Source organism: Arabidopsis thaliana, chromosome 5 (genome assembly GCF_000001735.4).
Source record: "Arabidopsis thaliana chromosome 5, partial sequence".
In the NCBI taxonomy this organism is placed as follows: Eukaryota; Viridiplantae; Streptophyta; class Magnoliopsida; order Brassicales; family Brassicaceae; genus Arabidopsis; species Arabidopsis thaliana.
In genome coordinates this window covers 925,804-952,669 of record NC_003076.8, presented here as the reverse complement: position 1 = coordinate 952,669, position 26,866 = coordinate 925,804, and the positions used below count along the sequence as shown (strand labels likewise).

Below are 26,866 nucleotides of genomic sequence, written 5' to 3'. Positions count from 1 at the left end.
TTCGAGCACTTTCTAAATTGGTGAAAATTTGTAAATGAAAAGTTGGATTGAGTTTTGCAGCACTATACTAACTTACTAAGGTAACAAAATAAAAATAAAAATTTGGTATCATAAGTTTCGCAGCACGGAAAGAAAAATGACACGACTGGAACAGAAAATCAGCATATCGAATTGGATTGAGCTTTGCAGCCTTTTTGTTTTGGTTATGGACACAAATTATAATAACAAAAATATGATGTTCATGTGAATTTTGTTTTCGTTGCACCCAATATTGTCTTCTTCTAATCATTTTTAATTACTTATAACTAGTTGGAGATAAATTAGTAAGAGACATAGTAGTTCTACTGTTCTAGTATCGCTAAATTTTTTCAATAAATTTGAGTCACTATGCTAAATGGTGGAAATATATTAGAATTACTCAAAGAGTTTTGAACCAAAGTTCAAGTCCATACTTTTTTTCTCGGAAACCATTTATCTCTTCCAAATGAAAATCGAACTCACCACTAATATCCAAAACCCAAATCCAATTGATTATCTTGTAATCTTGAGTATTTGAACTTTTTCATCAAATAAGTTTCTTTCTGGTTTTTACGTATAAAACAAGAAGATTAAACAGGGTCTCCCATTAACATCGACCTTGAGAATTAGGTGGAGAAGCTCTATATGACCAACAAAAAAAAAGTGATTTCATAGAAAAGGATTAGTGCTGATTCAAAAGGTAAAACGTTGAAATTATAAAAAAGGAGAAAGCTATCTCAAAAAATTTGAATTTTAATTTAACAGTATGTACAAATGTGTATGAAAGCATACCCCTCTTTTTCATTGCCTTTTTGAATTTGTTTTCCTTTTATAGATCTTGTTAAGATTTGTCAATAAAACATACACTAATCTAAATTCTTATAGGGTATTATTATTTTTTTATTTAATAAACCAAGTGGAAGATTACAAAAAAAAATCATATATACATTTGATGATTAATGATAAACTTTGTGATTATTGATGTCTAAACTTTTACCATCTTTTTTTCGTAACTAAATATCATAGCGGCGTAACACAAACGACAAAACATGTACTAGTAATTAAGAAAAGAACTACACAAAAAAAAAAAAAAAGAACTACACAAAGAGAAAAACAAAGTATATTATTTTGAGACTACTAATATTAATCTTGGAAGTAAGAGCTTATGGAATCAAAGGTTGGTCGATTAATTATTAGAGATTAAAAATATTTTGGTTTCGATGTGGTGTCGGGGGACCGTTAGGGAATGATAGACCGTGACCCCATTCACGGGCAATCTCTAATATTCATAACCCCGATGGTTATCCTCACCACTAATTATTCTATTATATATTTTCAATTATTTGTTACAATTACAACCACATAGCAACGCTTGAACAGTCTATTATATATGCTTATGCAACATAACAAAATGCATTTCTGAAAAAACTTCTAGATGACTATTTTTTGTGTGTTTTTAAATCTAAAAAGAGTCACGTAATAGCTAATCGTAATTCTTTTTTAATATTTATTTTTGTTTATGTTCGTCATACATTGGCAACGGTATGTAAATATATTTTTATTCATAACTTTTTAAAAAAATCATTGCCATATAATTTTAATGAAATTAGGTTTTTTTTCTTCTTGAAATGGAAACTAGGAGTGAACTTGATTCTTTGAACTTTTATTTCGGAAAAGGGAAACGTTAACCGAGGTGTCAACGACGAAAGAGGAAAATAATAGTGGAGATGTCTTTTTCAAAAAGATTATGTAGTATTTAAACATGAGAACTATAGTTGATTTAAATACACCTTTTGACTAATTAATTATATTAAATCTTAGAAAGAGTAACAAAGACGTGTTCTCTTTATGCCTGGAACTAGAATGCAAAAAATATCACTGACCAAGTGCAAATCATGAACCATAAAGAAATAAGAGATATTTTCAATATGTTCCATTGTTCCCGAAAAAAAAACTTTCTTAATAGAAAACATTCACGTTCACATTTGCATTAGCATTAGAGACGAAGAATTAGTGGAAATCAGTTGCTTACGCGAAACTAATCATCAAACCAATTGTTAATTTGTATCCAAGTTTTATTTCGTGTATGATCTAATGAAAGATCCACGTGCTTGACAATTATGATTTAAATTGGTTGGAGTTTTAATCTGACAACAATGGACCACACGAATTACTTTGGACATCGATCTGAAAAATTCCTGTCATGGAAAAATATTGTGTAATAATAGTAATATCATTGGCTATTGGCTCAACCAACAGTGTTCTTTTCCTTTGATCCTTTTTTGGTCCCAAATTTTTTGTATTTTTTATAGCCTAATGTGTTATACATTTCTTATGAGATTTTTTGGGTGAAAGGAAGGAAATTACTATAAACGAAAACTGTTGGGCCTAGTGGGCTTAAAAGTCCAATGCATTTTCTTCGGCTCATAACGGATTTGCTTCGCACCCACTTACCCATTTAGTTAGAACTAATAATAATTCATGTGAAATAAATTCGATTTGTATCCCTCTAATTGTACAACTACCGAATCAGAGAGCCTCGACCCAACTCGAGAACCCGATCCGAGAGTTTAGAGAACTTCACTGATCCTATGAATTTCTCAGTTCTCATAAGGAATTACACAAATCTTAATACTCTCATCAACCAAAACTTTTACATACACCCCTGAACCCACCATCCATCTAAACAACGCAGGTTAGTTTGTCATTACTTGCGACGGAAGCTACCCGAATATAGAATCGTATGTTATCGATCACCGGTTTCCGCCAATGTCTTCTGATAATTCTTCAACCAAATCCTCAAAAATCTCAAACTCGATATCCAAAACCGTCTCTGAGACATCTGCGTCGTTCTTTGATCTCCATAATCCCAATCTCTCTGTTCTGAAATCATGTTCGACCATCATATCGATTGTGTTTGACTCCACATCTCTCCAAGATCTCAATCTCTCGCATACCCTTTTGGCTACAATCGCGGCTTCAGCTTCACCGTCGATGTCGCTTGGCAATTCCTCTGCTGCAAGGTCTGAGATCAATGCTTCTACGCCTTCCGGAACTTCTACCATCTCTTCAAAGTATGTTTTAAGAACTCTCTGAGTTATAATCTCACAATGATAAAGACTTTTCATCTCTTCTTCTTCCTCCTCCTCCTCCTCCTCGGTCTCTTGATCCGACATTCGTTTCTCGAGTTCCATGGGATCTAAACCCGCAAGTTGCTCGAATCTACAAAGCTTCTGTAGTAGCAGATGCTTTGCTTCTGTAAATTCAGACCCAAAAATAAACATTAGTATAATATTATCAAACGATCGAACTTGTCAGAATTCAATATGTTTTAATATGTTTTTTCATTCATTCAAAACCCTAATTTAACTTGCAAATTCTTTACATAAATATGAGAATAGGAAATGTACCAATTTAACAAAAAGAAAACATTCCCAAATCTAATACACTAGTCACAAGATTTTTCAACCAAAATACTTTATAAAATGTCAGTGAGATACTTTATAACAAACACTATATGCGTGCACTAATAACATGTAAAACGTCACTGAGAGACATTATAACAAAAACACTATTCGTGCACGAACATGCTACTGTTCTGCTTCGAAAACAGATCAACCGTACAACAGTTTTATAACCATTTAAAGAGGAATCAATAGTTTGGTAAGAGTAAGATGGAATTAAATGAAAAAAAGTTGGGAGAACTTTAGAGACAAAAGAGTGGTTCGAAAACGTACTTTGTACAGATCTGAAGCTGGAAGGGATGTTATTGTCATCCATGTGAATGTCTTCGTCATCGTCCTGAAATGGAGGGTCCAAAACTGATACTGGGCTGCTCTGTTCTTTTTCTTCTTCCTCTTCCTCCATTTCTAGTTTCTTTAGCTTCTCTACTTCATAACTCTCTTTTTCCATCTGTTTTACACATAATGAAGTACTTTAGGATCGAATAATTCAACTTCAGCTTAGCTGCTAATTTGACTGATTGAGTTAGAATACACAGACAAAGACAAATATTTTGGACTCTATTGCTAAATAATTTTTGGTAGACAAAAACCAAAAACACAAAAACAAGAGAGTAAGATTTGCATGTCAGAAACAGAGATCAACTTTGTTTTCAACAGCACAAAAGGCTGAGTTCATTTTCGAAAAGACGAAAATTACATTTGTCTTCAACTGTTTTTGCATCTTCGAAAACAACCAAACCTTAAGTTTGAGGGGTATTCGTGTCATTTACTAATCATTCTTACTTTGTCACTAATTCAAACGAGTCAAACTAAGTCATTAATTAAACTTCTATACACAATTTTTGGAAACATCTATAGTTTTGTATTTTCAAATTTAAGTATCATATTAATGATTATTATGTACATCAATTATTTTCGGGGTATTTTTTTTTCAATTTCTAACTAACGAGTATGATCAATAATGTAATCATTATTAAATAATTAATTTGTAGAAAGAGACAAACCTCATGACAATCGTGGCGTGGAGAAGCCGCAGGCGATGAGAAATTCGGCGTTCTGAAACCGCCGTTTGATGGCATTGTTTGGAGAACAAAATGAAACGGGCTTTCACAAAAACGTTTATCTTCCGATAAATCTTGACCGTTCATCATCATCGCAAACTCATCTGAACCGTTAGATCGGCTGCTGGTGCTAATCGACGTTTCGAAATCAACGTCCCAAGATCTCTCTCCGTTCGTAACACTCTCTGACCAAACACCACTACTACTTGACCTCCGTGAGAAATGCGTTTCAGACGCGATTTTATGCGTTTGGGAAGAAGCGTTTTCTTCTTCGTTACGTTTGGATTTTCTTGTGACTATTTTACGTACAACCGGAGATTCCCATCTCAACATATCTTTAACAGAAGAGGAAGAAACGCGACCAGCTTCTTTGCCGCCGCTGATTTCGCGTTTCTTCCGGTTCGTTAGCTTCTTTAGAACTGACCCAAATATACCAAACGCGTTTCCTGCGTTTCGTGTTCTTGTTTTAGACACTTCTGAACTCTGTTTCTGTATCCTAACCGCAGCTTCTAGTAGAATGGAAGCAGTTCTCGCCGGTATATTGACGAAAATCGCGTTTTGGCTCCGATTTGGTGACTTGAGTTCGAAGAGTGGAGACTTTTTCGGGTCAGGAGATTCACGGAGAGAGAAGAAACAAGCGTTGCGGCAGAAACGCGAGGGAAGTCCAGCGTTTTGAGAGATGGGTCTGCGTTTCTTGACCTGTAAATGCGTTACGTGAGCATTGATTTGGCAACGTCGGTCTGAGATGTAACTTTGAAGCTGAAACGGTTCTTGATCTTCTTCAAGAAGATCTTTTAAATGTCTCTGAGACGCCATTGTATCAACAAGAAACAGAGTAAGAAGAGAAAACAGAGTACTTCTCGTGAGTTTATTCAAAAGTTTCAATGTTTTTTCAGTTTGTAATTAATGTGAATGTTTCTGGACTCAGATAGAGAGAAGAAAAAGAAGAGAGAAAGATGTTGATGGTGATTCAAAAAATGTGGATGGTTTAAAAGATCGAGGCAATGGTTAAGTAAATACTTGTAGGTAGGAAGAAACAAAATTAATTATAAAATTATTTTTTGGTTAGTCTCTTTTTTTGTTTGTTGTGTAATGGGTGATTTAAGGGCACACCAACAAAAAAAATAAAATATTTTAAAATTTAGAGGGCAACCTCAATGTAACAATGGGGAATTTAAGAGCACACCAACAAAATAGAAAATATTTTTTTTTTAATTTGAGAGAACAACCTCAACGTTATTGCCAATTTCTAATGGGAACAAAAAATAATTTCTTTAATCAAATTGGTCCCCTTGATAGTTAACTGCTCTTTGTTAATATTTTCTATGTTTAATGTTCATTGATGTTCTTACTTAATTTACATATATTAAACTATATTTAATCAGACAAAACAAATATGATTCCTACATTAGAAGTGTAAAATTGTGAAAAAAAGAAAGAAGAAGTGTAAACATCATTTTAAAAAGATCTTTATAAACGCAGTCATTAATCTCAACGTTATTGTGAGTCACTCAAGAGTTTTCTTTTTATATCCATCTTCATATATTTTACAGAAGTAGAAAATGAAAATTGTAAATCATAACGAGCGCTTATTTCAATAATAGCATCGAATAGTTGTTTTCAACTTTCACATTTCTGTGAAACTATTATTTTTCCTTCAAAGGACAAAAGCGTTGACGATCTCAAAGAAGTAAAGAGTAAAAAATTAGGGTTTAATTTAAAAAAACTCGTGAGAAATTGAAATATAAAACGACAAAAGAGAGAAACACGCATGCCCAATTTATTATAGGAACTGGATTTTGACTCCATTTACTTTTTTGACGACCCTTTTTCTCACCACTTTCATATTAATTACGAAATCTTTTTCAAAATCATCAATGATTGTATTTAAGTTACCACATGACATGGTTAGTCTCAGTGAATTACCATTTGCAAAAGACGAAAAAAAGAAAAGGTTTGCAATTTCAAATGACAATGAGACTTCACATGAATTATTGAATTTTCTGTTGTTTTATAGAGTTGCAAAACTCTCTGGCAACAAAAACTTGAATCTCATCTTTTTGAGAGGGATGATAACAATTAGTAAGAAAAATAACAATATGTTTTGGTCTGTAGTCCGAAAAACTTATGGATCAAATAATTAACTTCTTGATAAATGGGACGAACTATAGCGTCATATACATTATACACAGACACAACAATCACATGAAGCAATTTTCTGCAAGGGGGAATTCAAAATTTACAATTTGAACGTAACGAAAATAATTTTTAAAAATAGGTATTTACAGTGCTTCTCGTGTGTAGAGATTGGCCAGAAAAAAAGGACATGGTACAACATTTGATAGCTTTCATATTTTCATTTGATTGGTTACTCCACATATACATCAACTTTAATTTAAAATACAAAACCTTTTTGTAACTTCTGTCTTTTGAAAAGAAGTAATTATGATTGTGTTTCTGAGAATGGTAATTCTAATAAAGTTGATTACAGTTATTTCCTCATATAGTTCCCAGATATATATTGAGGTCAGAGCAACGCGTGCCCCCCTTTATTTCCTTCAATCACTTTCTGCTTCTAGCTAGTGGTGGTGTGGGGTTTCTCTAATAAAATCGAATTTATCTGGATGATTTTTTTTCAAAATGAAACTTTTGGTTAAAGATTTTTTCAAAATAATGTCTTAGTTTTTTTTTTTTTTTGAGTAAGAGTGTTTTTTTATAGAAAATTATATTAAACAGATACATCGATATTGTTTAAAATGTTTTGACTGAGCAGAATCCCAGGAATGGAATGACGAAAAGTAAATCATTATGTAATTCACAATTGTTTTCCAATCAAACAGCTTTGCAGAATCATAATTTTGTTCTCTTTACTGTTCCTTAAATTTCATTGCAAACAAAATAAAATGCGGAAAAAACAGAAACAAATCAAATTTTCTGCTGTTACAATATTTTTCTTGCATATCTAAATCGAAACGTTGCGTGTATTCTTAAGTTAAAATTCCTTTTTACTGTATGGAGTCATTGGGTATGCGTGAAATGGTCCAGCTTTTCATAATGGTCTTTTAGATTCGCTTGAATACTCATAAAATTGTGACAATAACACGTTTAATTACCCAAGGAAATCTGAATTAAGCGAATTCCCATCCCATAAACAAAAAGAAAAAAGAATTACAAGTTGAGAGAATCCTAGGCCGAAAATAAAATTTGTCATATATATTAGAAAAATAGCACTTCATTGTATAGTAAGATTTGTTTCATGGGTCCAGACTCCAGACTTGAGTTAAACGTATTCTCGTTGTGATTTTAATTGTTATTATTAAGCATTTTAGACGGCTTAAATGATAAAACCATTTGATTTTTTCACATTTATATTCTGAAAGTATATATGTATTGTTATATAAAAATCATTAGCAAAAGCTAAAGATGTTGTGGATAATGATGGAAACTAATGATCTTTCCTCAAAAGAGATTCCTAATGTCACACAGCCACCTAAAAAGTGAGTTTTTAATTCTTTTTTTCTTATAAACTAATTATCCCCAAATTAATAGTCACAAAGGTAACTAATAAATGGTCCAGTTATACTTGTTTAAAATTTTTTTTTTTTAATGCAGAATTCTAACTTTGTTTTTATTTTGTTTGTTAAAGGCTTAATCTAACTATTGTTTCCATGATAACTGTTACGAATTAATCAGGCCTTGGCGATTTAGTGTTTTTGTGACATAGATCAAAAATATTGTCTATGTCCATGAGGACCATACCAGTGAATTGGGAGTGTTCAAGAAATGTTAACGTCGATTACTTTCTATGAATAACGTAGGAAAAACATAAAAATGTTTTGTAACTTCAGCCACTATATCTTTATTGGCGTGATGGTCAACTTTTAGAGTAGGTCACGATCACAACCTTTTTTTTTTTTTTTGGGATATGATAATCAAACTTGAATGATTAATGAGTATGGGAATAACATTATATGTATTTGGCTATACCAAAAGGTATAAATTTATATTTTAAATTACATGTAGATATATAGGATAGACATAGACATTTCTAGTTTTGTTTAACAAAAAAAATTCTGATTATTGTGCTTAACTGGCAATGAAAAAGACATTTCTATGATTGGGACACTTTACTAGAAAGCAACTTATCATTAATCATAGCAGTGTTCGTAAACAGTTATTATGAATTTATGATTTTCAATAAAAGTGAATTGAAAGAAATTACAGAATAAACAAGATGGAAAATACACTATGGGCTAAAAATTTACTTTGTTCTGGAATATATTGTCGTATTTAACTATTTATCATTGAAAGCTATGACCACAAAGAAACTATGAGCTAAAAATTATACTGTATATTTTGTTGAGCAAATATTAATATGTGAAATGATCGGAGTGGTAGGGAACTATGGATTTTAATTACACGATCCCATTAATTAAGGATGGTGGATACGTTTTAATTAAATTCCGACAACGTCTCAAAGGAAAATAATGAATACAATAAATACTAGATCTTAAGCTTATCTCAGCTCTCAAGTAAGCCTTTAATTTAACAAACAATATTTCTTCTTCTTTTATCTCAAGAACTAATGAATTAGTTATAAAATTAGAGGTTAGTCTTAGTCACCTTTGTATTTAGGTAAAGGTTGGCGCTTCTAGTGGTTGGTGTTTTTAGTATCTCAATATTCTTATTGTTTTCATATATCAAGACAAACTTAGGACATACCCAATTTTATATTGTTATTCTTTTGTCAAACGTTATTTATTTTCTTAAGATGCTTTGGGTTCTCAATTATTTGTCTAATCACATGATTAATTTAGTCGTGTTTGTATTAGGGATGGACCGGGTAATTAAATACCAGTTAGCATGATTTTTGATATGAATAATCGAACTGATATTTAAGATATATAGATTGGCCGAAAAGATGTATTGTTAGAACATTTTTTTTCTTTCGAAAGTTATGATTTGATCATCATCGGATGTTTTTTGTATTAGCATGGAACATGTTTTAATATAAAGACCATTCAAATTAAATTATAAATAATACATATTAGTCCAGTTGGAAATATACATGTATTCGGTCTGACTGTATCTCCAGCCTCCCGTTATTAATTAGAAGCATAATACAAATGACCTTCTGTAATTCAGAAAAAATGTTGTATCATATTCATATTTTTATATTTTGTATGTTTTATCATCAACCAAATATTTTTCTACTATGTATTGTATTAGATTTTTAAAAATATTTAGCATGTCAAATCGTGACATCGTAACATATTAACATGGCATTAGTAAAAGTTTCTACTCATTTGTCAAAATAACATTATTACATTATATACTAATTTTTACCGAGTTTGTTAAGATCTGAATACATACTATTGAATAATAAAAAACAGTGAATTGACTCACGTTTAAAGACTATGGAATTTATTTTTTGATGCGAGGTAAATTCTAAATATATTTTTTAGTACAATTGTACTATCTAATTTTAAAATCAGAAGTTAGTTATATTAATAAGTACAGTTTTTCACAAAGTAAAGTAGTAATTAATTTTTAAAGTATTGTACTTATAAAGACATGAGGAGACAATAACATCGATTCGTGAATATTAGAAAATCAAAGTGGGGCTCATATTTTTTATTTTTGTTCTTTCGCTCTTGTTTAGTGAGCACCGTCACATAACTTAAGGACAATCTTCGTGTGCGTCCAGGCACACGTGTGTTTCACAATATAACGCCACGTGTCAATAAGGTCGGCGATTTGTTCAACGGCTTGTTATGGACGCCCCCGACTCGCGGTTTGATGACGTGGCCGTTTCGCTCATTGGATTCTTTTTTCGCGTTTCGTCTTTTTTTTTTTTTTTTTTTCTTTTCCACAAATTATTTGTGTAATTTTGTTCGTTTCAATAAGCCTATATTGTAATTTGAATGCATTCGATTAAAATAGAGGACGGAACAATAAAACTCCACTACAAATATCTCCTTTTTTTGGACAAATATATATTCTGTAGTTATTCAACGTTAATTTATAACCAAAATGAAAAATATTTGACACAGAATTTGATATGTATTTATATGAGCAAGGTTACCAAATTGGCAAATTTTGGAATCCACATAATTTAACCTCTTTTCTTTTACAAAGCTCAGGTTCCATGTAGATATATATATATATATATATATATATGTGAGTGTCCCAATTATATATGTAACGTGTGACAGTGTGAGTGTGACTTATTACAGAGATGTCCACGAATTTCTTATATATATTTTAAAATATTTGCATGGGTGCATGTTTCACTAATTAATTTGGTATACAATTATACATCTTTTTAAATATTAACTTTCGTAATTTCAGGATTTTATGTTTATTTGAGAAGCTTCCAAGGAAATGCTTTGTTATTTTATATGAAGAAAATAAGGAAACAGACAAGAAATCAATATGAGCAATATAAAAACCATGCATAAATGATGTTGGATATGCTAATATATACGTAGACGTGTACTTCTATTAATCAATTGAATTGTATTTGTACGTATACGGCTATTCATGTGAACCGATGAGATATTGAAGAGATATGGGCAGAGTGAAAGAAGCATGTCCCAATACATTTTATGTAGAGGATTCAATAATAGCTAAAATATATATGTACACCAACCTATTTATTAGATACATATGAATTATTGAAACAGGAAATTTATTTAGGTCCAATTAGAAAGTTTGTGACTTTGACTTTTTGCGAGACAATATGTCTCCGTATGTATCTTAAACTTGGATCGTGTCGCTCGATTTGTAGCTTTCCTCCATGCTCACGCACGACCGGTACGTTTATATTTTACACTCATTCACGAACATCTCGTTATAGGAAAATGTATCGAATTAACATACAAATTTCTTTAATTAAAACAGAAACATATACGAACTATTGCGGCACGGCGGCACCGATTCATGTCACCACTTAGAACACACACACTGACACACATAATAAATTTACGCAGAATTTTGATCTGAGTAAAAGACGGTGACAATACTAATGTCTCCACCATTTCGGCGAAGGAACATACAAAACAAAACAAAGCATGCAAGGAGATTGTAAAATGACTCTTATTGACTCGTCAAAGGAAAATGCATAAATATATATTTGGAGACTATTCTAGGCCATATCAACATTTCACAGATGACAAGCTTTGTTCACAAGATTATTGAAATTCAACTATTCTCCAACAAAAGCTAATCAAGTCGCCGATCGGTTTGCGAAAATTGCACACAATTAAGAACGTATTTTTCCAATATTGTTTTTTTAATCTTCCTTGATGTATTAACGATTTGTTATTTCAAGATCATGAAACTTACGATCAACGTTAATAATAAAAGTTAGACGTTTTAAAAAGATAAAAATTAAAGCATTACATAAAATTTATGGAAATAAAAACTTCAAAAAAAAAGATTTAGGGAAATAATAGAGGAATATGAGAAGTATGTGTTCTGAGAGATATCTCCTAATGGATAGGTTTTAAACTTGGAACACTGTAGATGTGCTAAGTAATGATTAATTATTGATTTATTCTAGATGCATGCACTTTCAATATAATAATGTGAGAGATGATCATACAAGGAAACCTCGTTAATTATTCCACCAAACCAAACCTTTTGATTATTCCATTTTCCTCTGAATTCTATTTTGTTTTTATATTAAAAAAAATTGGTCTAAATTTTAAATCCCATAGCAGATTCATATTCTTACAAGAAGACATAGCATATTAATATTTTGGCTTTATCGGACAAGTTTGTTAGTTAAGGATTCGTCTGCAAATTAATATTTGATTGGTTACATATAACATAATTGGAAGGGAATGAGATTTTTTTCTTTTCTGAAGTAATTGAAAGGGATAATGCACTACTCTCTTCACTTGATTCTAGTGTATATCTATGTTCTCTATTAACTTGGTCTATCAAGCTCATCAGTTTGATTTCACATTTATAGCTCAAATTTTCAAGTCAAAATTTTCATTGTGGCCTTAAACATATTATTAGAGAGATTTGAAATGGCTGATGATATAATCATGTACGAAAATGCTCCGGAACAAACATAGTTTCTTTACATTACTATTACAATTCTGCCAATCACGTCGATAATGTAGTGCCATCGTAACTTTGTTACATTTTCTTTGCAACATCTAGTTCAAACACATATCTTCTTACTTTTTATTTTATAAATTATATATATTACTAGAATCATAAAAGAACAATGAAAATACTCTAAAAAGTGACTTTTTTAGAACTTTGAATAGCCAAATCCCAGCGACTCTGCTCGTCCAACACTAAGGTTTGGTTAGATCAATGTTCTTGCTTAGCTCCTCCAGCTTCTTGAACCTGAATTTCTCGCTTTCTCCCTCCAACTGCGCGCATTCATCAAAAAAGAAGAGAAGTACATTAAGTCTCTCTGTCTCAATACTGTCATAAGAACACGATCATAGTGAATATAAACAACACTTTTGATCTAGCAGGCTCACCACATAGTACAAGCGTTGCAATGGAATATACAGGATATAGTGCAATTACAGACACGACATGCAAAAACGCATGATTGTTCTTTCGGATATCTCACTTGCGAAATAGAGGTGCTAAGATAATGCGTTGGATCTAGTTTGGAGAAAATAATTTCCAAGCACCCAAACATGGAAAGTCCTGATCTAGAGTCTCACACTGACTTCACTTTTCACAAATTGTGAAACCCGTTTTAGAGTCAAGAAATTAACTATTAAAATGACAAACTTGCAGACTGGATTCCAAAACTCGGTAAGATGACTTCACCTATTGCAATGGGAGTCTTTCCCAAGTCTTGGAACAAAACTACGGGACCAATGTCTTTACCTAATTTTGTAAGGTTCTAAACAAAGGTAATGGTAAAATTTATATGCCCTACAGCTTAAACACGATTAGTTTGATAGACAACACACCAATTTGTAGGACCAAACGCAGACCATCCATAACGTTCATTCAAATACGAAATACTACTTGGAAATTGTAGAGAGAGAAGTGAGATCATATTGAACAAACCTCCTGTAGCTTGGTGATCAGCTCCACCTTCTCCTTGTTCTTTTCATTGAATGCTTCAAGAGCATCCTTGTACTCTGTTTCCTGCACATTTTGAAAAAAACGGCTTTGAATAATAAGACTCCTGAACACATTCTGAAAATTATTCAGTATCAAGTCGGTATAAAATGGGTCCAATCTATACATATATCTTCATCATCCATAAACAGTAAAGCAATTTATCTCAAAACGCGGTGCCTAATTACATATATGAAGCATTACAATTCTCAATAGCAAACCACAAACCTTTTTCTGAACTGTATTCCCCAATGGCTTTAATTCTTTGTCGAGAGAATCAATCTTCTTCCTCACCATAGTAACTTCCTTCCTCATGGGATCAGCAAAACCTTCAAGTTCCTGAATACACCAAACATACATCACCACAAATTCAGTTCAGAGCTTGATTCATAGCTTCTTCTTTTCCCAATCGGGTTTAGATCATGACACAGAGCTCATCTTAGAACACAAATCATGCTCTAAATTTCTAAAAAGTTCCACAAATCTAGAACCTAAATATTAAAAAACCCTAAATAAGACCAAATCCAGCTTTCTAATTTTAGAACACTCAACTACTAAATCTTAAAAGAGGTTGAATTTTTTTCCCTTTTAGTCACTATAAGCCATAGGAATTTGACCTAATATACACTACAACAAAACTTAAAGCAGCAAGTGAATCACACCAAAACTCGAATTGAAATAATGTATTCGAAATCAAACCTCGCGAATCATAGCGAGACGCTTGGACTCATCTTCAACACGACCAAGCTGAGCTTGAACTCTTTCTCTGATCTCCATCTTCTTCTTCTCGATCTCCTCTTCTTTGGCCTTGAACGCCGACAAAGCTTTCATCGACAACTCATCGTCTTCCTTCTTCATTTGGCTACTGAAGCTCATACTCTCCGATAACTGATCCTTAAGCCGGCGGCCTTGATCCGACGGCGCCGGCTGCGACGTCTCTGTCGGTTGCATCTTCGTCTTCTTCTTCTTCCAGAGAATTTGCTTTTTAGCCGTTTATCTGATGCGCTCTACGATGACCGTTGGATTTCTTGTTCCTAATAATGGAAGCGAAAGGAGCGTGACTGGTGTCTTAACCGGATTTATTCATCGCAACCAAATCAAATTAAACCGGTATCTTATGAAGATGATCCCTTTTTGAAAACCTTTGAAATTTTAGATTTACAACAATACTATTATTAGTGGGATCATAATCAAAAGTTGTTGTGATACCTTTTTAGTTTGATTTATTTGTTTGAAGCATTATACCGTTGCAATTATGCTTGGTGGCATACATCGGTTTATTTCGGTTGTTTATCCATTTCCAAGACCGGCCAGCTGGCGTTTATTATCGGTTTATTTCGGTTGTTGTAATTGGTTTTTAATCAAGTGCTACATTTCTGGTTTAATGTTTTAGATATTTTCCATTACCAGATTCTTTACATTTTCGGTGATCTTGTATACACAGACATTTTTTTCGTTACCAGATTCTTTACTTCACTCTAATGAAGGAAAAACATTTTTTCACACACTCTTCCTTGATTATGATATTGGATCCAAAGTCTGAAAGTTCTAATCGTGGTTTGCTAAAGCATAAACCACGGCGGTTCTACACGGTGCATAGACCATGAAGGAGCAGGGTCGTTCGTCGTATAAGCCATCCTGCATTGGCACGATTGGTCAAGAGATTGGAACAGTCACAATTAATGTAAACTTTGACTAGAATGGTTTTATTTTTCTTACATAAGTGAAGTACTCTGCCTTGCGATCGAGCCTATTGAATCCACCAAAGAGAGGATCGTCCGAGTCCAATACGATCTGGAATGTCGAAATGTAGAAAGATATCGGATTCTATCTTCACAACCAATACCAAAGTCTCCAGTGTTTGAAAAGGAAGAGTTAGATGTGTATTATACCTTATATTTTCCAGGCTTGGAGCAACCAATGCGGTAATCAAAGTAGCTGCTGGTCCAGTGAAAGTTAAAGACAAAGACGAGATCACCTCTTTCGAATACGATTACTCTATCTGCTTCGTCTTTTCGTGATATGAATTGGTGCTCCGAAGTCATAAACTGCTCAAATGTAAAATAAGAATAAAGCTAATGGGTAACTGAGATCATCTACAAAGGTTTTAACTTGGAGACTTACACCGTAATTCTCTTCAAGATGTTGCATTGCCTGATCAAATTCTTGTAGTCCGCGGTATCTGAGATAATCTGCATCCCCCTATATATGAACTATTCTGAATCAGAATACACAGAAAAATATCTTGAGTAATGTTGTACTCAGCCAAATTGTAAGAACTTACAAGATCAAATCTGCGGCGGCATTTGTCATAACTGAAATTGTTGCCAGGAATCACGCTACCATCAGAAAGACGCTGCTCGCCTCTGGGAAAATCAATCCATTCTGAATATTGCAGGAGTAGATGAAGAAATTGTACACTCAAAATTTTTGCACAGAAAGTAAATGAAACAAGCTTAAATCGATTTAGTACCTGGATGTCCGAATTCGTTTCCCATAAAATTTAAGTAACCTTCACCGCCTAATCCCATAGTTATAAGCCTAATCATTTTGTGCAAAGCTATTCCTCTATCGATAAGAGGAGTTGATGGTCTGTCTACTGCCATGAAATCATACATATCCTGGAACCCGAACAACACCGCTCACATAACTTTTAATAATGAGTTTAATGTAAAACGGTGTCTAATCTATCTATACCTTGTCCATTAACCAGAAGGCAATTGTTTTATCACCAACAAGAGCTTGATCGTGACTTTCAGCATAAGAGATACACTTCTCTGACCACCTTCTGTTGGTAAGTGTGTAAATGATGTCGCCCATTTGCCAGTCTTCATCTCTCTTCCTTCACAGCATAACATGGAGGAGAGTAAGACACTTATTTCACCAAATATTAAAGCAGATGGAACTTAAAAGAAAATGCAGAAAACACTCACTTGAGCATTTCTATCCACTTATCAGCTATGGCCATGTGTAAACGGTAGTCAAATCCAACGCCACCATCTTGGACAGGAATACAGAATGTTGGCATACCACTAACCTGAAATGAAACGATTTTATTAGCATAGATCACCAAAAAATATATACTAACTTTCTCTTGTCAGTTCACACTAATTTGGTTTTGGACTATCTTTAATATGATACACAATATGTATCCCTTATGGTTCTGTAGAGCACTTTTTTATTTAGCCAATCAGAAAACTTACATCTTCACCAACGGTAATCGCTTCAGGGTAGAGCCCATGAATCATATCATTAACCAGCATGAGATAATTCACAGCATCCACATCAGTTTCCAATCCAAAGTATTCGGTGTAGTTCCCAGTAAATCCAACCTATCCAAAACCCACAAAATAGAAGGTCAGCAGACCGACCTAAGATATACTTAAAGCTGATACAACATTGGAAAGATGGGAAAAACATAAAGATTGCATTAGCCATCCATTGTAGAAAAGTTTGAAGTACCGAGAGTCCATGATGAGTATACATCATTGAGGTTACACCATCAAATCTAAATCCATCAAACTTGTATTCTTCTAGCCACCACCGTGCATTTGAAAGGAGATATCGTAATACCTGTTAGAAAAGATCAAAAGAGACTGTTGGAACTGATAGTGCTTAAGGAAGTTGTATGTTCACTACATTTTCGATTAAAATTCACGAAAAAGTTACATACTTCCCAGCTCCCATAATTGAAAAGTCGTGAATCCCACATCCAATGGTATCCCCGAGGTCCAGAGTGAAAATAGTGAGCATCAGTTCCATCAAACATGTTCAGTCCATCCAATGTGTTTTTTGAAGCATGGCTGCACAGGTTAGAGAGTCGGAAGATTCAATGACTTGTAAATGACCAAAAGGTGGATCTCATTGTTTGCTTTCATGTAAACCTTCACTACCTATGAACGATATCCATCAGAACTACCAGGCCTAACTCGTGAGCTCTATCTATCAGTGATTTTAGTTCCTCTGGGGTCCCACAGCGACTGCTTGGGGCAAAAAAGTTTGTGACATGGTACCTGCATTCATAATAGAAATGGCCATGTTCCTCAGTAAGAAAAACCAATAAGAATTGAGATATCTATACTACTAGTTGCTTGAAGATACAGCTAGCATCATGGTACAAAGGCCTAAAAGCGTATAGTTCTGCAACAATAATTAAATGCAAATATCTAGGGTTCTACTAGAGCTCACTAAGGTTAAAAGAATACCCAAAGCTGGCATAATATGAATGTTCTTGTATGGCCATAATTTGAACAGCATTATATCCAAGCTTTTTGATGCGGGGAAGAACATCATCTCTAAAGTTAGCATACGTATTGACCATTGGTTCCTGCATAACAAGTACACTGACATTATTCACGTGATATAGAGAAATATCCAGAAATTGGGATCTATGTTATTATAGTCAAACAAACATACTGAACAAACCAACAGTGTGGCATATTGATACGTTATAAAGAAGCTTGGTACACAGATGTTAAGGACCAAAACATAATTATTTAAGACAAGGAGCCAGACACACACCGTGCTACTCATGCCAACATGTGCTTCATAAATCCTTAGCGACTTAGGTCTCTTTGGTTGAGGATGTTTGAATACATACTTCTCCTAAAAAGAAATTTGGAACCGTTGAAGGGCAAGCAAAAGTATATGTTGATGTTTTTATATTAAATTGTAAGCATATATTAAATGGAATTGACTGAGAAAACTTATCGAGAAATCTAAATCTTCAAAAATTTCAGACTAGCACTGGCACAATTGTTTTCCACAAGATAATTATTCAAAAGACTGTAGAGCCTTACCTCTTCTGGAGGATCATAGTATATGCCATTGAATGGGATTTCACCTGGAGCTTGCACCGAGAACTTGATCCAAGCAGGAATTGAGTCTTTAATGCCAGATGGAGTATCCATACGAATCTGGAGTTTTGTGCATAAGAAATTACTTCATCGTCATTACATAATATTCTCAGAAGCTTCTAACCAAATATCTGTGTAACTCATAGCAATATTATCCACATGTACATAAATGATAAGCAGAATATTTGTTAAGGCAGTGTAGATACAATATGCATTTTTGGATTCCTAAGCAGATGACCAGAACAATCAAAGGTTTCTCTCTTTTCTATATCTGATGGCTGATGCTGGAACTAAGTTTTAATCATACGCAGCAGAAAAACATATCTTTCTGTGCATAATATAGACTGCTTGCACCAGTGAGACCATCTCTTTAAGATAAAACATGTGATAATTGGTGGAAGCAGAATGAATGAATGAAGCGCCTTGTTAGTTACCTTTACACGTGAGCCATGAGGAATTGCAGGCGAACCATCAGTGTTGTTGGGCAAAAAGATCTCCCAAACACCAAATTCATTCTGTCAAAGATTTGATGAGAGAATCATTGGTCAGAATTCAGTAGATTTCAAATCTCAAATGAATATACCAAGCATAAGAAATTTACGCAAAGTAGTCAGTAGGCCATACCCGAGTCATGATATCTGCATTAGAATTCCAGTTGTTGAAATCTCCGATAAGTGATGCAGCCTGAAACAGGCGAGGGCAGAAGTTAGCAAAACAGCCAAACTACGGCAGAAGTTAGCAAAACAACCAAACTAGTTGTAAAATATGCACACACATACAGTCAAGAAATAAAGGTTGCCATAAAGATTCGACTAACATGCTAAACCTCCTACATTCAGTATTAAATAAGCAAAACCAATCACTACTCCTACATGAGACAGGTGCTACAGTATTTCGACCACATAGTGACTGTAGGACAATATCCTACCCTTGTTATATGACCAATATTTACTTTGTGAGCATAAAGCAAATGCAAAGATTCTATCTACAGTCGTGAATGAAGGAATTACTAGAACGAACTTATAACTTTCTAGTGGAAAACTAAAAGAAACAAACCTTAGCTCCAGGCGCCCACTCTCTATAAGTTATACCGGCATCACTGTAATAGCAATGTAACTACCATTAGGAAAACATATAATATGCTAGTGATGAAATGAAAACAGTGTGACACTACAGCCTAAACTTGGTATTCTACTGGAGAACTATATAGGTGGTAGCAAATAGTTACCTGCGCGAAAATCCTAACTTTTCATAGCCACGAGAGAATGCCTCAAGACCACCCTCATACTTGTCTATTTCCTCACGCAATCTTTTATACTGTCCATAACTGCAGCCAACAAAAATGCAGGATACATAACCGGAATCAAAAGTAAAAAACAACATCTCGCCTTGCTACAAACTTGTACATCAATTGTAAGAATAGTCCTTGAATAAATAAGACTCAGAGGCTTACATAATAAGTCTCAAGCAGGTATAGTAATAACGAAACAACTTGAAACAAAGATTCTTACCGGTAATCAAGATGATTGTTGTAAGTTCGTAACATGGGGTCTATCTCATAAATTTTCTTGCCATCACCCGGTGGGGGAACTATTCTTGGTTTCACCCCTCTCTCCTTGACAACGTTCATTGTTTGGTCTTCTGTTCTTACTGCCTCAGTATATTCCATTGTTTGACTTTCTAGATCAAATATCTACAAAAAAGAAGAGATTATTGTTTTTTTATATATTTTCATGTAATGCACATAAGGTTCAACCTCTAACAATTTGCCTATGCATTGTATATAACTCACTGATTAAAGAGCAGAGATGACAAAAGATATCCACCTGTGAAAAACCTCTGGGATCATCATCAAGATTATCAGGTACTAAGACTTTCTCAGAAGCAGAGATAGCTTGTGACGAAGAATCAAACTCCGCAGATTGTTTCCCAGCAAAGATCTTCCCTACAGACATGGATCTAATCAAGAGGTATTCCCCAGCGAAAGAAAAGACAGTACAGTTCATGAAGCTAGTCCAATAGACGAATGAACTCGCTAATCATCAATTATTACAGTCAGTTACAACAATGGCGTCACAGAGCACAGCAAATTAAGAGAAAGAGAAAGAGGCGTACGAGAGAGAGGGTGCTTTTTGAAGAAGAAAGAGAGGGTGGAATTGCCGGCATTAAAGCCAGTGTTGAGAGGTCGAGAAGGAAGAGTGAAGCGTGGAGTAAGAGACACTCCGTGAATCACCACCATATCCTCTCGCCGCCGGTGAGAAACAAAAATTAAAAAAAAAAAACTCGGGAGATTCGGAGAGCAGAGAGATCCGGAAGAAAAATCTGGAAACTAAATGAGTGGGCGGGTTCGTTCGTTCGCTACTAAGTTTTTTTTATTTTCGATTTTTGCTACTTTTGTGATTGCGAAATCGAAACGAAGCGATTGCTTAAAGATCAGTGTCTGAGTGGGGTCCACCCGAGTTGCAATTCCCATCGTCCATTTTAACTTTTTCTTCTTCTATGATTATTAATTTATTATATGGTTTTTAAAATTAACGGTCCAAAATTTATATGACCAAAAATCTTGCGTCACGAGACCATCGCCAAGCTATCATAGCATTACGCGTAAGAAATTTTTTATGTACATTCAACAGTACGATTTATTTTTGTAATGTCTATTTGCTCTTCTATGGTATTTCCATTTTTGATTTTTCTGTTTAAGAATATAAAAAATAATTCAGAGTTGGCTTGGATTGTTAACGTAGGATAACAATCTAATGAAAGGAATTTTTTTTTATGTTTTTTGTTTGGATTTCACCGTTTTGAGATATCCTCAGCAACTTACATGGCAACAACTAAGCGTTACAAAAACATAAACAGATCTTTAACGTACGTACGTTACTTTTTTTTTTTAACCAATAACCAATTGACAAAGTATCTCTTGTTTATCTCTTAATCGTACATTGAAAGTGGATGCTTCGGTGATAATTATATATTACGCTTGGAGGAAGAACAATTCTTGGCAAAAGTTTTGTTATGAACTCTAATTTCAAGATATATATGAGCAGCACTGAGCAGATTTTCAAGTTTAAGAGACTATACATTACATGGATCACAACATTTTCAAAAAACAAAATTTATATCAATCAATATCCACAATATCAAAAAAAAAAAAAAAAAGTATCCACAATATCTATTTATGTCAGGTAATTTTCTATTTGGAAAAAATTATATATATTTAAAACCAAATAACAATAGTTGACAAAAAGTAAAATAAAATAACAATACTTCTTTAAAAAAATGAAACAAATAATAATAAACCAAAAAGTGACTCTGTAACTTAGGATACAAGCAAGAGTTCTATGAAAGGCTGTAATAATACGTAAGCTTCTTCATCTTCCTCTAGAATAACTCAAACTCAAGATGTTCCCCAACTGCCTTGCAATCTAAGTAATTGCTTTTCCCTTCTTGATTAGGAACTCCATAGTCATAGAAATCCGGAAGCTCAGGCGGGATCGCACACCGGATCAACGCCCAGTTCAAGCCTTCGAAGAACGCATGCCGTTTTATCTCCGCTGCTCCTTTCTCTGTCCCTAACCGGTTCTCAGGTTCCTTGACCAACAAACCTCTTATAAGATCCTTAGCTTGGAAACTCACATTAGGGTTATCAGGAAACTTCAAGCTCTGAAGCACCACATTAGCTATAGTCTCCTCATTAGTAGCTCCTTTGAATGGAGTTTTCCCGTAAAGAAGCTCATATAGAAAGATCCCAAATGTCCACCAGTCAACCGCAGCACCGTGACCTTCTCCTTTAATGATCTCGGGCGCGAGATACTCGTGTGTTCCAACAAAAGAGTTTGATCTCGCATCTGTTGGTTCTGCCACGAGCTGTGGCAATGATTTGAACCGCGCGATTAGGTCAGATTTCTTGAGTTTTTTCATCATCATGCGGTGTTGTTTGCCTTTTTTCTTGGGCCCTGATCCGCGGGAGAGTTTAGGGCGGAAACACGATGGCTCGATGCAGTTAGATCCAGTGCGGCTACCCGAAGAGAGTCTCATTGCATCCGCATGGAGTGGAGATGATGAGTTTAGAAGCGTTGGGCTCACGGTACACCTCAAAGAGAGATCAAAATCTGTCACCATGATATGTCCATCATCACGTACCAAAATGTTCTCGGGCTTCAAATCTCGGTATATTACCCCGAGCATATGCAAATACTCCAATGCAAGAAGCACCTCCGCGACATAGAACCTATAAGACAAAAACAATTAGTAACTACAACATCACAAATCATAAAGCATAAAAAAGTTAACCACTAATCGTAAGAACCAAGGTACCTAGCTGCTGGCTCGGGAAACCACCTTCCGGGCTGCTTCTGCCTTAAGACATGTAAATCACCTCCCGGACAACATTCCATGACCAAACAAGATAAGTTATCCGAAGTGAAGTGAGCGTATAACGTTGGAAGAAACGGGTGATCAAGCATTTTGAGAATATCTTTCTCAGTTTGAGCCCTAGACATCTTGTTCCTTCTCTCCAAGAATTCATTATCCATCACTTTTATAGCAAACAAACAGTTTGTTCCCGTGAGCTCAGCGAGATAAACCGTTCCAATATCTCCGCAGCCGAGCTTCTTCAGAAGATTGAAATGCCTAAGACCCAATGAACCAAGCCCGTGTTGTGCCCTTATATGCTGAATAGCTTCCCATCTCACATCCTTAGACATATGAGGTCTGTTTCCAAAGCTAGACCTTGTCATTATATTATTACTCTGTTGTTGTACTTCTTCCTCGCTGATACTCGTGGTTGAACTGTTGTATCCGTCGCCTTTGTTTATGATTTCTGAGTTTTCGTTGACATCTTCAATGGCTGCTCCGCCTAAACTGAGTTTGTTTGGAGGACTATCTGGATTCATCACAACAGATTTCTCACTGAAAGAACCAATCTCCACGCTCTGTTCCGACATAAAGACAGAATCTTTCTGATCAACTTCTTTGCCAGATAGAGAATCTTCCTCCATGATCTCATTGTTGCCGTATTCAGAAACATCTTTGATGTTCTTATTACGGAATGCAGATGTTAAAGAAACGTGAGAGGTCTCTGAATTCATCAAATCCAGAGAGCTTCTTATCTTATCAAGTTTGGTCTCTGCACTAGCACTGATCTCATGCGAGCTCTCATAGCTTGAGCTGGAGAAATCAGAAGCCAATTCATCTTTAGCACAGATCTCATGTGGTTCTACAAGTGAATCTTTAGAGGGATCTTCCTTAGCTGCAGTGTTCTTCAAAGAGAAATGGCATCTATGGCAGAGAAGTTCCTTTGCAATGGGATCATAGAAGCCATCTACTTCATCATACACATTTGTAGCCTTCTTCTTCATGGAACCTTTGTTCCTTAGTGCAGGTTTAGCTCCTCCTCCTCTTGGAATGGTTCTGGTTAACTTAGCCACTCTCTTCCCGTTAACTATGGTGGAACTCGGTGTATTGGCATACAACAACCTCACTTTTCTAACTGATTTCAGTCCAACCACGGTCTTGTTGTTTCCTGATCCGGGCGATGATGAACCGAAGTTCTTGTTCTCGATACTCATTTCTTGGTCGTCAAGAGACAGGTTCTTGTGTTTTTTAAGTATTGTCATCTCATCGCAATACCGCTTTGATGTCTGAGAGTTTTGGCTAGAAGAATGTATCTTCAGAAGACGAAGCTGCTGCGATATACTATCCGATGAACTGCTTTGATCCTCGCCGAGTAACTCGACAAGAACCGCTTTCCCTTCTTCGCTAGCTCCACTTCCCGGTTCAACCAAAACCGAACCATAAACTGAGCCTCCAGTACTAGTACTCTTAGGAATCCGTTTGGTAGCTGCGGTTTCCGATGCCTTAGTGACGCATAAATCTCTCAAAGCTTGTTTTAACGTCGCTGGTTCCGCATTTCTCTTGCTAGGCGATCGAGGTCCTGCGGGATTCGCGGGACTCTTCAAAGCATTCCGTTGTAAAGGAGTGTTGTTTCTACTGCTACTAGTTGCACCAACTTGGTAAGAAGGAATCATTCCTGATGTTCGAATGCTTATAGACTCGAAAAGTTGGTTTATGTCATCTTCTAGTGAACCTCTGTAACCTAATTTCAGTACCGGTCGCTCCAGATCCTTGTCGTCGACAATGCTTGATCTAGAATGTGGAATAGTGGTTGATTTCGCTGAGTAACCAATCGAGTTTTGACGGTCTTCTTTTTCTTCAACTATTTCACACTTTCCGGCAAATGAACCCATAACATTAAAGCTCAGTCACACAGCATCTTAGTAACCGCGGAAATGCGAGTAATCTAAACCGGTAGATACATCTTTTTATCCCACACGCACCTGAAATTATATTCACAGTTTAAAGGAAGGTATGTGATTTTTCTTGTTAAAGAGTGCATCAAAACTATGAAATTCTAATTATAAAGAGAACACAGATTTATAAGAACAGAGCAAAACAGAGCAGAGCAGAGGAATATGGGAGAAAAAAAATCACTAATGCTTTATTAACAAGATATTTTGATCAGAGACTAAAAATTAAGGAACATACCACACAACACAATACCTATGAAACAGTCACATATCTCAAACTGTAACAACTGCAGATGGTTCTTTTGATATTAATGGGTTCATGTCTTTAGTTCCACAGAGATCATGTCAAATTCAAAAGTGAGAATTTTTCATATGAAACATAATCATCGTCAAATCAAAAGTTCAATCTTTTTGAAACAAGAAAAATGAATATAAACTTTATGCAAAGTCGTGTTTCTATGATGTTACCTTTTTCTTAAGCAGACATGTACTATCGCATAACAAAGCATAACAAAAGAAAAACTCTAGTTTCATCATGATGAATCATCTATGATCAAGAGTAAGACAGTACCTGAAGAGATTATTGACGAAGCAGAGAGACAAGAAAAGCTGTTGTTTGGGCTTCTGTCTCTTCTATCTTTATGTTTGTTGGGGTTTTTTGTCGGTATATTTTTGAAGAGGTTTCAAAAGGATTCTGCATTTTTCTGGGCAGTTTGAAGAACAAATCATGGGACCCATATTCATATGTTTGTGGGTCTCATGTAAGAACGAGATTATTAAATATTTTTGTTCAATTCGATGGAGACTATATTGACATGTTGATCACTACTGATTTTTCCGTTGACAAGTGTCTTCGAAATTTTAACTCTTAAGCACAAGAGTTTAATCTTGTTTTAGTAGATTATTATGAACCATGTCACTTTTCAATGAAAACTCCAGATTTTTTGTTTGGCAAGAAGATTGTTTTTCCAGAATTGTGTGATTCATGTATATATTAGGTAAGAAAATGATCAAAACTTAAGAAAAAGGTGATAATGATGGACCTAATGTACATTTTGACAATAATGCTGGTCTTTCATCACTATAACCCTAGAAGTATAATTTACTACATATCACTTCGCTCGAGGGAAATTATAATGTTTCTCTCTTGAATATTCAAAAGTTAAAATAACATTAACTTATTGAAATTTTTACTAGTTTTCTTAAAGATAAGCTGATTTTTAAAGCATTTTAAAGTATTCTTAAAGTTTAAAATGTTCGCAAATTCAGGAAGATATGGACCACAACAAATAATTTAGTAAACTTTGTATATTAATTAGGGTTGTCACCATGTTTTTTTAGGTAGAACATAGAATACTCAATACTCTCATACCGAAATAATAAAGCTTTATGTGAATCACATCCGCACGTAAAAGTGTCAACAAAATTTAAGTAACTTAATACGTGAATAATGTAACAATTGCAAATTATCACATACCCTATATTAATATCGGTCTTCTAAATAGTAACGTTGACCTTTTCTTGACTTGCTAATAAGTTTATACTATTAAGTTAAAACATCTTTCATTATGGTCAAATATTTGAGCCCTTGTGCTTAGCACTAAGTCTGCATCTAGGGTACAAGTGAAAGTTATGTTCGCATTTTTGAAAATTTATTTCTAACAACAGGTCAGTTGACTTGGGAGTTTTGGAATAATTTGTAATATTGTATATGGATCCAACAAAGTGAGTACTTCATAAAAACTATTCGTGGGTATTCTTCGAAATCTGATAGATCGGACCGGCCCATTAACAGAAGCCCGTCAATATCTATAACCACAACAAAAGTAACCGATGAATTTAGTCAGTCATTTAGATCCTTTCTTCTACATGGTTGTCACTTGTCACTGTAAGAAGTATTCGTCATCCTAGCATCTTCCAAGAAGATTTAGTAACAAATGTCAAAATCATGCATGCAGTAAACTAAAAATAGTACTCTTTGTATTCGAGTGCTAATTACTAATCTTCCAAGAAGATTGGTAACAAATGTCAAAATCATAAGGAATAATTAT

The 26,866-nt window shown here is 34.6% G+C and overlaps 4 protein-coding genes, 1 long non-coding RNA gene and 1 other non-coding gene across 10 annotated transcripts; 2 read left to right on the top strand and 4 right to left on the bottom strand.

The window, feature by feature from the left end:
• The first annotated feature begins 1,240 nt into the window (after window positions 1-1,240).
• MIR10515 lies at window positions 1,241-1,332 on the top strand. Its single transcript, NR_182056.1, has one exon. It is a non-coding gene; the product is annotated as a microRNA ath-MIR10515 precursor (primary transcript).
• Window positions 1,333-2,430: 1,098 nt separating this feature from the next.
• On the bottom strand, window positions 2,431-5,524 carry TRM28 (histone-lysine N-methyltransferase SETD1B-like protein; the record flags this gene model as incomplete). 2 transcript variants are annotated; one of them, NM_120448.3, is made up of 3 exons in its annotated part: window positions 2,431-3,274; window positions 3,756-3,930; window positions 4,487-5,524. In NM_120448.3, the coding sequence occupies 3 exons, from the start codon at window positions 5,357-5,359 to the stop codon at window positions 2,772-2,774; spliced, it is 1,551 nt and encodes a 516-aa protein (NP_195987.1). In that variant the 3' UTR covers window positions 2,431-2,771. The 2 variants fall into 2 exon arrangements, with proteins under 2 accessions (NP_195987.1, NP_001332708.1); NM_001342725.1 differs by lacking the exon at window positions 2,431-3,274 and having other exon boundaries at window positions 3,333-3,930; window positions 4,487-5,359.
• On the top strand, window positions 3,703-5,569 carry AT5G03668. Its single transcript, NR_142702.1, has 3 exons — window positions 3,703-4,942; window positions 5,050-5,378; window positions 5,472-5,569. It is a non-coding gene; the product is annotated as an other RNA (long non-coding RNA).
• Window positions 5,570-12,554: 6,985 nt separating this feature from the next.
• On the bottom strand, window positions 12,555-14,853 carry AT5G03660 (transcriptional activator (DUF662)). Of its 3 annotated transcripts, none has more exons than NM_120447.3 (4): window positions 14,351-14,851; window positions 13,880-13,990; window positions 13,598-13,678; window positions 12,555-12,936 (listed from the first exon to the last, which is right to left on the bottom strand). In NM_120447.3, the coding sequence occupies exons 1-4, from the start codon at window positions 14,600-14,602 to the stop codon at window positions 12,859-12,861; spliced, it is 522 nt and encodes a 173-aa protein (NP_568126.1). In that variant the 5' UTR covers window positions 14,603-14,851; the 3' UTR covers window positions 12,555-12,858. The 3 variants fall into 3 exon arrangements, with proteins under 3 accessions (NP_568126.1, NP_001331245.1, NP_001190218.1); NM_001342724.1 differs by having other exon boundaries at window positions 12,569-12,936; window positions 13,051-13,678; window positions 14,351-14,853; NM_001203289.1 differs by having other exon boundaries at window positions 12,617-12,936; window positions 13,946-13,990; window positions 14,351-14,672.
• A 114-nt stretch (window positions 14,854-14,967) lies between these two features.
• Window positions 14,968-20,908, bottom strand: SBE2.2 (starch branching enzyme 2.2). The gene is made up of 22 exons (NM_120446.4): window positions 20,623-20,908; window positions 20,334-20,452; window positions 20,019-20,200; window positions 19,736-19,834; window positions 19,564-19,606; window positions 19,132-19,191; window positions 18,942-19,022; window positions 18,451-18,567; window positions 18,173-18,256; window positions 17,857-17,978; window positions 17,545-17,664; window positions 17,325-17,454; window positions 17,114-17,224; window positions 16,855-16,983; window positions 16,585-16,688; window positions 16,349-16,493; window positions 16,125-16,272; window positions 15,936-16,036; window positions 15,776-15,853; window positions 15,544-15,699; window positions 15,371-15,445; window positions 14,968-15,289 (listed from the first exon to the last, which is right to left on the bottom strand). Exons 1-22 carry the CDS (start codon window positions 20,744-20,746, stop codon window positions 15,200-15,202), a joined length of 2,418 nt encoding a protein of 805 aa, NP_195985.3. The 5' UTR covers window positions 20,747-20,908; the 3' UTR covers window positions 14,968-15,199.
• An 840-nt stretch (window positions 20,909-21,748) lies between these two features.
• AT5G03640 (Protein kinase superfamily protein) lies at window positions 21,749-25,534 on the bottom strand. Of its 2 annotated transcripts, NM_001342723.1 has the most exons (3): window positions 25,387-25,534; window positions 22,825-24,845; window positions 21,749-22,738 (listed from the first exon to the last, which is right to left on the bottom strand). In NM_001342723.1, exons 2-3 carry the CDS (start codon window positions 24,753-24,755, stop codon window positions 21,889-21,891), a joined length of 2,781 nt encoding a protein of 926 aa, NP_001318472.1. In that variant the 5' UTR covers window positions 24,756-24,845; window positions 25,387-25,534; the 3' UTR covers window positions 21,749-21,888. The 2 variants fall into 2 exon arrangements, with proteins under 2 accessions (NP_001318472.1, NP_195984.1); NM_120445.2 differs by lacking the exon at window positions 25,387-25,534 and having other exon boundaries at window positions 21,847-22,738; window positions 22,825-24,849.
• Between the last annotated feature and the right edge of the window lie 1,332 nt (window positions 25,535-26,866).